The sequence below is a fragment of the Haliotis cracherodii genome, unplaced genomic scaffold (genome assembly GCF_022045235.1).
Source record: "Haliotis cracherodii isolate W230 unplaced genomic scaffold, xgHalCrac1.p SCAF_4, whole genome shotgun sequence".
Classification (NCBI taxonomy): domain Eukaryota; kingdom Metazoa; phylum Mollusca; class Gastropoda; order Lepetellida; family Haliotidae; genus Haliotis; species Haliotis cracherodii.
Genome location: NW_027266297.1, coordinates 24,221,000 through 24,234,378, shown reverse-complemented (window position 1 = coordinate 24,234,378; position 13,379 = coordinate 24,221,000). Strand labels below are relative to the sequence as shown.

The following is a 13,379-nucleotide window of genomic DNA, read 5'->3' as shown; positions in this document are numbered from 1 at the left end:
CCACCGCCGTGATATTGCGGGAATATTGCTTAAAGCGGCCTAAAACCATACTCATTCACTCACTCTTTTAAGAAAATGTTTACATAAATTCTAATCGTTTATAAAGTACAGTCAAACAACGTTGTGTCGAAGTTTAAGGGACCTACGTACATATTTCGAGTTTTCCGAGGTTCGACACAATAAAAAAATGAACTCGGCATACAATTACCGATTGGTCTGAAGAATGAATAACACAAAACAACTAGAAAATTAATTAAATGTCTACTTATAAGAATAACATTGTGCTGGAAGTATGACTTCGAGACAACCGTAACTTCGACACATCGCGGTTTAAATAATGATGAATAGAGATTAATAAGTTGGATAAAACCCTTTCCCATAATTTTTTTAATATCCTCGGACGCTGGTTTAAAATCTCGTACCAACGCCAGTTCAAGAACCAGAACCCACGGCGTTCACTGACCCTACCCGTCGCCATTTCTAACAACAATGCCGCATTAGGATTATCAGCCAACCCGTCACATGGCCCGGTGCCTCGATCTGATGGTATTCCCGATAGTGCTAAGCCGAGACTGGTACCATAGACTGGCACGAGTGTGTGTAGTCACAATTCCCTGCAAACACCGGTTTAACCCTCTGGCCCTAATGTATTATTTCTCAAAATCTTTGCGGTGGTAAATAACAGAACTGATCGAGTTTATGACATGGTGATCAAGATTAGTTTGAATTGCTGTGTATGTGATAAGACGCCTGTATCGTTAACGTCACGTCCTCCTGTCATTGAACACTTCTGTGGTTAATTCATAACAGGTGGATTAATTACTGACGAGAATAGTCAACAAGTCGTAACCAAGATGCCCGTCCCGCTCAGCCACATGTTCAAGCCATGTGGAGATTTTGTTATATAAGTTTTTATTTGCTCTCAGTATCTGTTAGGGCGGTCGGGTAGCCTAGTGGTTAAAGCGTCCGCTCGTCACGCCGAAGACCCGAGTTCGAATCCCGACATGGGTACAATGTGTGAAGCCCATTTCTGGTGTCCCTCGCCGTGATATTGCTGGAATATTGCTAAAAGCGGCGTAAAACCATACTCACGCACTCACTCACTCAGGATTTGTTATGTACGCGTGACAGCATGAGTAACTTACTTATGTGAAGTAATGATTTATTTAAATTATATTTATTATATTTTAACACTTATAAGATAATGCTGTCACTTTATCACACATATTAATAAAGTAGTGATACAATCTATCCAATATTTGCACACACACATATTCAGATCATTTGAAAGAATAATCAGAATGACGATCGGCCGTTTTAAGAAACTGTGCCGTATTTTCAAAAGTTATTAATCACAAGAAACATTAAAAATCAAGTCTGGGTCAGCCTCAAACTGACTGATTTGTCTGTCTCGAACTACTGAGTTTAGTCCACAGAACTCTGCTGCAACAGTCGAAGAGGGTTCCCCTTTAACTCACGTGGTTTTGAATAAGGACAATGGGTTTTTTTCTGACAGTAATAATCCATTTTACAACTTTTAGCTTATGGATTATCGTAGATCCCACAAAGGAATTGTTTCTGTTGACATCAGCGACACATATTTTATCCGATTTACTACATCAAGATATATTAGGACACATTTTAAGAGATGGTGGGAATACAATAGGAATGCTTTTGAATTTGACATGTTATATATAAGAAGATGATGGCAACACTAGTGATTGCTCTTGTGCCTATGAACACACATTACTTCACGTCCTGTCGATGATTCAATCATGTGACGAGCATGTCCTGTCTATAATTCAATCACGTGACGATCCCATTCAATCATGTGACGATCCCATTCAATCATGTGAAGATCCCGTCCTGTATATAATTCAATCATGTGACTATCATGCCCTGTCTATAATGCAATCAGGTGACGACCATGACGGGCATGTCCTGTCTATAAATCAATCATGTCACAAACATGTATTGACCATATCGATCAATCTTGTGACGAACGTGTCCTTTCTATATTAATCAATCATGTGACAAGCATGTTCCGTCTATATAAATCAATCATGTGACGAACATGTCCCGTCTATATAATTCAGTCATGTGACGGGCATGTCCTGTCTAAAAATCAATCATGTCACACACATGTATTGTCCACATACATCAATCATGTGACGAACATGTCCCGTCTATATAATTCAGTCGTGACGACCATGTGCTACCTATTATTCCCTCAAGTGACGACCGTGCCATGCCTACAATAAACACGCCCATTCTACGTGTCATAGTAAGTATGATTTTCTTTGCATGGGGTAGATATATACCCACATGTTCTCGCGTACTTGAAAACAAAATTGCTACTTAAATCTTAAAATCATATCAATAAAAAATGCAAAATTGATTCACAAGTGAATTGCTCAACAATTTATACAGTCTCAAATCTTATCTTGAACAAGTGAGGTCGTGTTAACGTGAAATGTAAGAGTCCCACTTAAAGCATAAGTGCCCAGACTTCAATGCCTTCATCTTCCGTATTCCTAGGTTACCGTGGACGGGTTTGATATAGCGCCATGAAGCAAGCGTTGTTTCGTTACAGACTGCTCCCGGAGTGTGGGGATTTCAAGTTAAAGTACTTGTTGTGTTGGGATTAACGTTGGGGGGGTTTCAAACTAGTCAATACACTGGAGATATTTATGATACCCCCTTTGGACTGGTGTGTGTCGGGCGTCGTATGAATTAGCTATGAGTGTTGTGACATGTGCTTTAATAGAACCGACGCACTTAGTTTATGGGATCATATGTTATCCCGTTCTGTGTACACGTCCAATATATCAAATCAGGGCACGTATGCATGAAGCCGTCGTAGCGTTACGTCACTTGTTTAAAGCGTTAAGTCCCTTACTTTAACACAGGTTTACAAAACAATAATATCATTAAGTCCCATACTTTAACATAGGTTTACAAATAAATAATATCATTAAGTCCTATACTTTAACAAAGACTTACAATGAGATCACATTATATATCACATCTTTGTAAATGGCCGAATCTCGCAAAGTTCAAAGTTTTGTTTACCTCAAATAATATAAGAATTATTAATAATGCTGTCAGAAGATGAGTACAACACTATAATCTACCAAGTGATCACTACAATTTATTGTTTATGTTATAACTTTATTTGTATTGTTCCTGTACCACCTATGGTGGTTTGTTGGAATAAAACATTGATTGATTGATTGGTAATACTGTTAAGTTCTGCAATTTAACATTGGCTTACAATAGTAATAACGCTAAGATCGCTTTGTACAAGTGAGTCGGGGCTATATTGCTCCTCTCAAAGGGACGATCATACTTGTTTGGGCGTATTTGTTTTATATTCTGTATTCCCACATGTTGCACAATGTTAATGACAACGTTATATTTTCTGCCTCGTAAAAAGTGCATGTTTAAAATAATACATGTGTTATTGGAGTTTGTTGACGAGTGAGAGAGTGAATGCTATTTTACACACAGTTATAGAAAGACGGCCTGCACATAATTGAGGAAGCAAACCAGTGGTTTACAGCACCAGTAAAAATCAACTAACCAGGCCACACACTGACCACCCATTCCTCTCATAAGTCGGCGACCCGTGAAGAGCCAAGTTAGAACTAGTCTTCAGCAACCCATGCTTGTCGTAAGAGGCGACTAACGGGATCGGCTGGTCAGGCTCTGTGACTTGGTTGATGCATGTTATCGTATCCCAATTGCGTAGATCGATGCTTATGATGTCAATCACTGACCGCCGTCATATGTCTGGAATTCTGAGTGCGGCGTAAAACAACAACAAACAAACACAACAAAGCTCAAAAGTGGGTTTTCACTTCAAGCAAACGGCACCGAGGATCTTTTCTACTCCCACAGGGGTAGCTACCGATATAGGAATAACTATGATAAAACAACATGACTATAATCAGAGACCATATAATCTATCATAAGGTCTCTGATATAATATACTGAACCAAATTAAAAACTTAGCAATCCTAAAATTCACAATCCTAAATGGCCACGTATTGTCTTCAGATAACACCCGTTTTTGTGCAGGTGAATCGATCAAAATCATGTGCACAGCACTATAGTGGCAAAAGTGTTTTTTCACGTGCAACTGGTCACGTGGCCATAATACCGCACGTGTTTTCAGCCATACTTGTTAGCAGTCATTAACAAAAAAAGAAAAACACAAGAAAACAAAAGTCTTTACGGCCATTTGTCATGCCACGCCTTTCAATTGTGCAACGTGAACGTACCATCGGCAATTTGCAGACGGGAAAGTCCGTAGCTGAAGTCGCAAGGACGATGGGTTGTAGTCGACGCGTCTACAGCAAACGGGTACCCCCGCTGATCGCCCTCGGCCTGGTCGACCACGTGTGACGTCACATGCAGAGGATCGTCAGATTGTCTTACGTCACCCCCGTAACCGATTTTTTACGGCTACATCAACTAGAAATGAAATGTTTAGGGGTAGACTGAGTGCGCAAACTGTTCGAAACCGTCTGAGAACTGCTCACCTTCAAGCACGACGGCCATACTGCGGGCCGATTCTGACTCAATTACACAGACGTCAACGTCCATTGTGGGCACAGGGACACTTACGATGAACTCAGAGTAATTGGAATCAAGTCGTCTTCAGTGATGAATCCCGATTTAATCTTCGATTTGCGATGGTAGGGCGAGGGTGTAGAGGCGCCGTCATGAACGTTACGCCCAGTGTTGTGTACAGGAAGTTGACAGATTTCGAGGCGGAAGTGTCATGGTGTGGGGTGCTTTCTGTGGCAATGCACGTTCCAGGCTTCTTGTCATCCGTGGCAACCTCAACGCTGCTGCTTACCGCGACCAGGTACTGGCACCAAAACTTCTGCCTTTTATGGCAGCACATGGACCCGGTTTGATCTTCCAACACGACAATGGCAGACCCCACATACCAATTTTGACAATAAATTTCCTTCAGAATGCGGGAGTCAACGTCATGGACTGGCCGTCAAGGTCTCCCGACCTCAATCCCATCGATCACGTCTGGGATGCTCTTGGCAGAAGTCTGCGCACTCTCCAGAACCAACCACAGAATTTGCAAGATCTTGGCACCATTTTGCAGCAACAATGGCGTCGTCTTCCCAATCATGTGTTCACAAGCATCACAAGGTCCATGCGGAGGCTACTGAACTTGTGTGCCATCATTATTAGATTCTCGTACTTGGGACTTATGATATAAACTGTTGATGTTATTACCGAATACCGTAGGTGCTTGGAACAAATTATGGTTACCAACGTTAATTAAAATCCTTCTTTGGACATTAATCATTAAAAATTACCTTCTCTGATACATTTGTCCGTTGTATATCATATATGGGATTACTTTTAAAAATGTGAAGTTTTTAATTTGACTCAGTATACATGTTTCAATTTGGTCTGAAGTGAAGATTTAGCTTTATTCTCAACACGATAGTAAAATATCAGTGTCCGCGCAACTAAAGATAGTTGCTTCTGTCGATATGTTCTTATTGATTAAGATAAAGAAGATGTTGACTATGTTGACTGCTGTAGCTCCCGTTTATTCAGCGATGTTTCACACAGGGGGTTGGGCAAATTAATTTTTGAAATACTAGTAATTGCTTCAACTCTACCAATCTGCATTATGATTTGTGGACACGGAGGACCAAATTTTCTGAGGCGCCGCAAGTCGTTGTGCAGAGTTGCGTCCCCTATCTGCTACCAGGATCCGCTGGTTGTTGTGACTCCGATTATGAACTTTGGTTTGTCAGCCTTTACCCGTGCTCGTGGGTTTCACCGAAGTAGTTGACGTGTACAACCTGCGTCACAGGCTTTCGTCCAGCCCCATCAGGGGCGGTCGGGTAGCCTTGTGGTTTAAGCGTTCGCTCGTCACGCCGAAGACCCGGGTTCGATTCCCGACATGGGTACAATGTGTGAAGCCCATTTGTGGTGTCCCCCGCCGTGATATTGCTGGAATATTGCTAAAAGCGGCGTAAAACCATACTCACTCACTCACTCACTCGTCAAGCGTCAAGTGAGTGAGTGAATATGGTTTTGTGCCGCTCAGCAATGTTCCAGTAATATCACGACGGAGAAAACCAGAATTGGGTTTTACACATTGTACCCATTTGGGGAATAGAGCCCCGGCCTTCCACGTGATGAGAGAATGTTATGATCACTAGGCTTCACCACCGCCCCCAGCATTAAGTTGACAGCCATAACATAATCAACATACCGTTATACAACGTTAAATCCAACGCCTTTATCTTACACTACAACAATACCCGTTATAACTGCCCGTTCAGTTGTATCTTCGACCCGTGAAGATCCGGGTTAGAATAGGACCTCAGGAACCAATGCTTGTCGTTAGAGGCGTCTATGCTTGTTGTAAGAGGCGACTAAAGGGATCGGGTGGTCAGGCTCGCTGACTTGGTTAATGCATGTCATAGTATTCCAATTGCATGGATCGATGCTCATGATGTCAATCACTGGATTGTCTGGTCCAGACTCGATTATTTACAGACCGCCGTCATTAAGCTTGAATATTGCTGAGTGCGGCGTTAAACAACAAACAAACATTAATATCTTCACTTATGTTACCCGAAATGTTAGATGAAACTGCGAAATACGTTCATTCATTAATTCTTTAAAACGTATTTATGAAGTAAATTGGCGTTGTATGGATATAACACAACATAGTCCAAGTAAAAAAAGTTATCTTATTTTAAAATAGAAAATAGAAACCAAATGGAGCCTAGAACAATGATTAATTCCTAGAGGTGGGGGAATCTAGACGTACCAAATCATTCTAGACTTGAATTGGGGTCATTTTTCAATTTATTCTCTGTCGTCTGGGAGACAGATTGCCGTAGAAGAGATGATGATCAGTCGAATGACAAATAATTAAAATGCCCATCACTTTACAGGTACGACCGCCTCCGTGGTCTAGTGGTAGAGCGTCCGCCCGGAGAGCGGAAGGTCCGGGGTTCGATCATACCAAAAGACGTTAAAAGATGGTACTTGTTGTTACCCTGTCTGGCTCTCGGCATTAAAGGGCTAAAACAAGGACTGGTCGGCTCGGAGTCAGTATACTGTGTCTGAGTGGGGTATTCATGTTAAACTGCGGCATGGTGTCTCAGTGAGCTAGCACTATAAATCGGCATCAGTCCGGACTAGTACAAGCAGCCACACAAACACACACACACGTGCATGCACGTCGCTATATAAGTGCAATAATCTTGGACGCGACGTTAAACCCCATTTCACCTCACCTCACCTCACCTATACAGGTACACATGTATAAGCTGTTGGCACAGGTCAGAGAAGATGAATTCTTAATGGTGTCGTGTCTTCCCACAGTTAAACTGTCTCCATGTAAGTAAAAATAAAACAGAATACGTTTTATGTTGTTTTTTTTATTGAAAACCTGATAAATTAACATAAACATATATATATATATATATTTGACGCTCTCCACAGTCTCCATCGATGTACGTATTATGTGAAGTCTGAGATGGACTATTTATAGAAAAAGTATTTTGTATAACGAAATGTAAAACCAAGCCGGATGTTACTCCGTCTGAGGGATGGGGTGGGGGGTGGGGGGTGGGGGGTTGGGGGTGGAGGTGTATGGGGCCACCATAGGGCGGAGTACATGTAGGTATGGTATGACCTTGGGTTTGTTTGTGCATCAAGTAGCTAAACGCAGGAGCCAATGGTAGAGTTGAACTGTACAACCAACTGGCTGGTCAGAGTCACTAACGAACCCGCATTGTCACGAAAAACACACGGTCAACACCGTATACAACGAAGTCGGGTATAGCAAATAGTCAATTATGTTCACCCCAAGCCATACTTCCCTACACTTGCTTCTGATTAGCACAGGTCATTCATTACGGGGTAGGGACGGACAGTTCACATTCAGGACTTTACAAAAAGAAGACCCTTCCCAAACCAAGGTCATTATTTTCTGAAAAGCCACCTCCCCACCCCATCCTCCGACCACCGAATTTGTCCTCCTGCGTTACATCGCAAAGCATTTGTAAAACGTGTTGTTACGCCAAGTTTACTTTACATAGACGCACATAACCGTATTGACTTTGAGTCACAAGAGGCACACATAAAGACTTCGACCACTGATTATATCATAGATTCTGAGCAGTTTAAAACATAGAGGACAGTTGCTTCAGTTTGACATGACAGAATGAGCCACACATATCATAACGCTTCATAGTTCGACATTAGATCCTGAAACATCCTCACCACATATCTGCCTCTATCCCAATAATGGTTCCCAATCCGTAATTGAAGAATACGTTGTTTCTGGACAAATGTCCCTATTGGTATAATCATCACTCTTAAACGAACTACATTGTCCACTATTCGTGAGCATCCTTCCACATGTTCCACATCCTAGTCCTTAGCACAATTCACTTGCTTAATGGTATAGTCTCTCCTTATGCAACTAGGTTCACAACCATCATTCCAGGTACAACCCGTACACAAGCCCACAGGCGTACATCTTTCCATTTTTGTGAGCATACTCAGCGAACGTGTCCATACTTGGGTTCCACACACACCTGCTCACCATGGCAACGGAGGACATCACGGCTGGACCTAAAGCTACGGTTGCAACAATCTTGTATCTGGGGTGCCCGAGCTCTTTCACGCGGTGCTTGATAACGTCTGCCAGCTTTCCCGCCAAAAGCGTGCTCTCTGCAGGGTCATATTCCTTGTCACCTATCATCTCCTCAAATACACTCTGAATTATCTTTTTCACGGAAACACTTGGAAACGCTTTCTCGGGCTCGAGTCTGTATGAATTCTCCATCCGGGGTCCTTGAGGCGGACGGCTTTGAGCAGACGTCAAAATCATGGCAGCTCTAGTCCCGTCCATTGAAGATCTACCGATGTTGCTGGCGATCCTATTGACGTCGACGGACTGTCGTCGAAGATTGACCCGTCCAGTGTCCGTTGACTGGCGTCTAACTGCCGTGCTCATTTTTCTAATACTTTCAGTCTAATCCTTTATCCAGTAAGACAAGAATTACCCTTAATCGATTTAAATTGATCCCGCAAGCTTCGGACGTCAAGATGATAGGAACGCGATCAAATAACTTAACACACACACATCGACCAGGTCTTAAAAAGTTTGTGTGATCACAGTGCTTTGTGAGGAAGTTAAGGTTTCCAAGATAAGGCTCCGTTGGCAATTCTTATATCCTTCAGTCTGTCTGCCGACTGGAGTATGTCTCTCCAATGCGATTGATTTTATTGTGCTTGCCGTTCCCCGATCACCAAGCGGTAGCAGAAATTGATCTCAGGAGTCAATTAGCAAGCTCGTTCATCCTTGAATAAAAATTCATACGACCCTTAGACAGGTGTATTCAAGTAGCATAGGCTGTACTCAGTGTAAACAAATGCCCTCCTGCCAACCGTCGACTAATAAGACAAGCGTTTCATATGTCACGGCGGACGGGCGAAGAAGGACCACTCATGAATGACATCACTATAGTGTGAACTAAACTAAGACCTCACAACAGAAAGTTTGCTTTCAAGCATAGGGGAATCAGCTTTGGACGATCGTGTTTCTTCCAGCAATGAACATGTAGAACTTAAATCGGTATTTCAAACACGGCGGTTTTAATGGGTGCCGTTGACCCCCGATTATATCCTCGGTTAATGGTAGGATATGTTAATGGTTACCGGGATAAATATCTAAACTTATTTTCATTACCCTTCATTCTTCCCGTTATGCTTTAGTGTGGTTAAACAACAAACCAACCAACCAATCACATGAACTGGACAATGGGCGTTGAACTAATCGCATCACGGGCGTGTCAAGTGTCATTTCTGTTTGTTTAAGGCTTAATAATGACATCAATAATTTTACAAAAGAATATACAAGATCTACAACACAATCAACTTCATGACAAAGAGACTACGACGTTTATTTAATACATAAACCAGGTCATTTAAACGTTAATGAGATGTGAACGTCAGCGAAAGTATTTTAATATTATCACGTTAAGCCTCGTCTCTTGATGATACGAACAATCTTCAGATTTTACCCACATGCATATACTATGAAACCTCATACACTCCGGCCTGGTTCCCTGGATATGCTGCGCTGGCGCTTCACTGTAGCAGCTGCGCATACCCAGGGAACCACGCTGCAAACACCCATGAAACGTAATGCATAAATTCAGCTTAATGAAAAAACTACATTCCTCTATAAACACCCATTTCAAACATTAACCTGTATTAAAAAAACTAATACCATAGTTGTTTGTAGAACAGGTCTCAAAATGATCTTCAGACATTACCCAGGCATGACCAAGTTTCAGACCTGCCGAATACGGAATGTGCTGCGTTGTGATTTCCCCCCTCATGCTAGCTCCTGGTCCTGATGCACAGTCAGGATAAAGCACTCACTACATGCCTCCATCCGTACAGTTCTGATGTACGGAATCTACGTCTCTCCATATATTCATTCAGGATATTGCATACACTGCGTTATTTCATATGTTTATATGAACATTGATGAAAAAATAAAACTTGCAGGTTTTAAACAAAATCCCCAAAACAGATTCAGCTAAAATTGTATAACATACATGTATATGATTAACGGAGTGTACATTTCATTCAGTGTCGACTTTTTGTAGAAACCGGCGTCTCTAATTATCAGTGCTACGGGTGGCCAAGTCGTCTAAGGAGAACAATTTGCTGTCTAGAGTTGTGTCCTATGACGCACCAGAAAGTCAAGATCGTGGGTTCGAATCTCAGTTTTGTCCTGATTATGTTTCTTGGTTTATCAGCTCCATGCCCGTTCTCGTGGGTTCCACTAAAGTGGTACACGCCTAAGAGCTGCATCACTTCGTGATTTGCTCCAACATCAACCTGCCCTGCCGTGATATAACTGACATTCTGTTCAAAGCCGCGTTAAACCAAAGTCTCTCACTCACGCATTCTAATTAGCAATTATCAGAGACAATGCGGTAATATTAACAATGGTTTTGCTTTGACGACCGTCGCATTGAGATTACATATCTGTGATTTATTTAGTTGTGAAAACAACTGACGTAAATGATAAACTTCAGCATTAGACAGCAGTGAGCGGGTCACGGAGACCAGGGCCCAATTGCACAAAGTGATCTTAGCGCTAAGATGATCTTAACTCCCATACTTTAACATAGGCTTACAATAGTCTTAGCGCTAAGATCGTTTTGTGCAAGTGGGTCCAGGACTGTCTTGGAAGGTAGATTCTATTGCTCTGAATGAATGCCATGAAAGATTAGCTACAGCAATACTTTTTTTAGTAGAATATGATAATCAACGTTATCAGGAAACATCAACGCGAGTCAAACTTGGGTTCAGCGAATACGGCTTGCATGCGGGTGTATCACACATATGCAGTTTGTGAGAGGTCTACTGTCAGTGACAGAGCGATTGTCGCTGTTTGTTTCCAGACAGTCACGGTATTGTCCTGACCTGTACTTAAATCAGAGTCTATACAGACACAACGATCTTTACATCAAAACACACACCGGGAATAATCAATGTGTATTTGGTTTGTTATCTGGTAGCCAATTCGTAATTCTATACAAATAAAGAGACAAGACCCGTGAACACCTGGCTTAAAATTGGCCTTCAGGAACCCATGCTTGTCGTAAGAGGTGACTAACGGGATCGGGTGATCTGGCTCGCTGACTTGGTTGATGCATGTCATCGTATTCCAAATGCGGGGATCGATGCTCATGATGTCAGTCACTGGATTGTCTAGTCGATTATTTACAGACTTATTGTGTGTTCATATTTACAGACCTCCGTCACATAGGTGGAATATTTCTGACAAACAAGAAACAAATAATAAAAAAACGGTGTGTGTGCGCATGTCTGAGAGTGTTTGCGTGTATCCACGCTTGTGTGCGCACATGTGTAGATGTGTGTGGTTGGGTGTATGGGACATGGTGACCATTTTGAACATCTAGAGACAAAACAACTTAACTTTGGCTTTAAAAAGAATATGATATCTGATAAAAAAGTTGGATGAAAGCAGGGCTTCTTGATGTATTATTGGTCTCTTGTGTGGCTTGTGCGTTAGGGGGACCGCCTCCGTGGTCTAGTGGTAGAGCGTCCGCCCGGAGAGCGGAAGGTCCGGGGTTCGATCTTCGGCCGCGTCATACCAAAAGAGGTTAAAATATGGTACTTGTTGTTACCCTGCCTGGCGCTCGGCATTAAAGGGCTAAAACAAGGACTGATCGGCTCGGAGTCAGTATACTGTGTGGAGTATTCATGTTAAACTGCGGCATGGTATCTCAGTTAGCTAGTACTATAAAATCGGCATTAGTCTGGACTAACAGCCACACACACACGCGCACGTACGCACGCACACACACACACACACACTAACACACACTAACACACGCACACACACACACACACACACACACACACACACACACACATGCATGCACGTCGCTATATAAGTGCAATAACATTGAACGCGACGTTAAACCCGATTAACGAAGAAGAAAAGAGTGTCAGAGAAAATGATGACTTCGGTTTACGTCAGATTTTCCCGAAGTTAGCCTTAGCCGTACCGGAAAATAGCTGAGAGGTCACGGGTGGCCCAGTCGTCTAAGGCGCCGCGATTCACTGTGCAGAGCTGCGTCCCTTGGACACGCCAGAAACCTATGATTGTGGGTTCGAATCCCGGTTTGCCCCGATTATGTTTCTAGGTTTGTCAGCACCATACCCGTGCTCGTGGGTTTCACAGAAGTGGTAAACGTCTGAGACCTGCATCACTTCGGGCTTTCCTCCCACATTAAACTGACACGCCGTGATATAACTGGAATACTGTTAAAAGCGGCATTAAACCCAACTCACTCACTCACCAGAAAATAGCTGATCGTTGGTCCGAACCCTCTCTGCTATAATAAGTTGACAATTACGCACCGTGAAAACGCTCGTGATTCTCCGAAATGTCTACAAGTTCGTCACCCTAGCATTTCCTCCCACAATAAGCCGACCCTGTGATACGAATGCTCACATGAGCGTTAATCCATTTTTAGCCTTTTGAAGACTCGGGTTGGATTTGGTCTTCAGCAAACCATGCGTGTCGCAAGAGGCGACTAACGGGATCGGGTGGGCAGGCTCGCTGACATGGTTGGTGTATGTCATCGTATACTAATTGTGTAGAGCGATGCTCATGAGGTCCGGTTCAAACTTGATTATTTACAGACCGCCGCCATATAGCTGGAATATTGCTGAGTGCGGCGTTAAACAACGCACTGATCCAGTTTGTTATGTGGTAATCTGACCCCAGACTCCATACAGGCGCATGCTCACAGCGT

At 42.7% G+C, this 13,379-nt stretch overlaps 1 protein-coding gene across 1 annotated transcript; it reads right to left on the bottom strand.

Moving 5' to 3' along the window:
• Positions 1-8,214: 8,214 nt before the first annotated feature.
• LOC139480319 (dynein light chain Tctex-type 5-like) lies at positions 8,215-9,077 on the bottom strand. The gene has a single exon (XM_071263373.1). The coding sequence runs from the start codon at positions 9,023-9,025 to the stop codon at positions 8,504-8,506; it is 522 nt and encodes a 173-aa protein (XP_071119474.1). The 5' UTR covers positions 9,026-9,077; the 3' UTR covers positions 8,215-8,503.
• Positions 9,078-13,379: the final 4,302 nt, after the last annotated feature.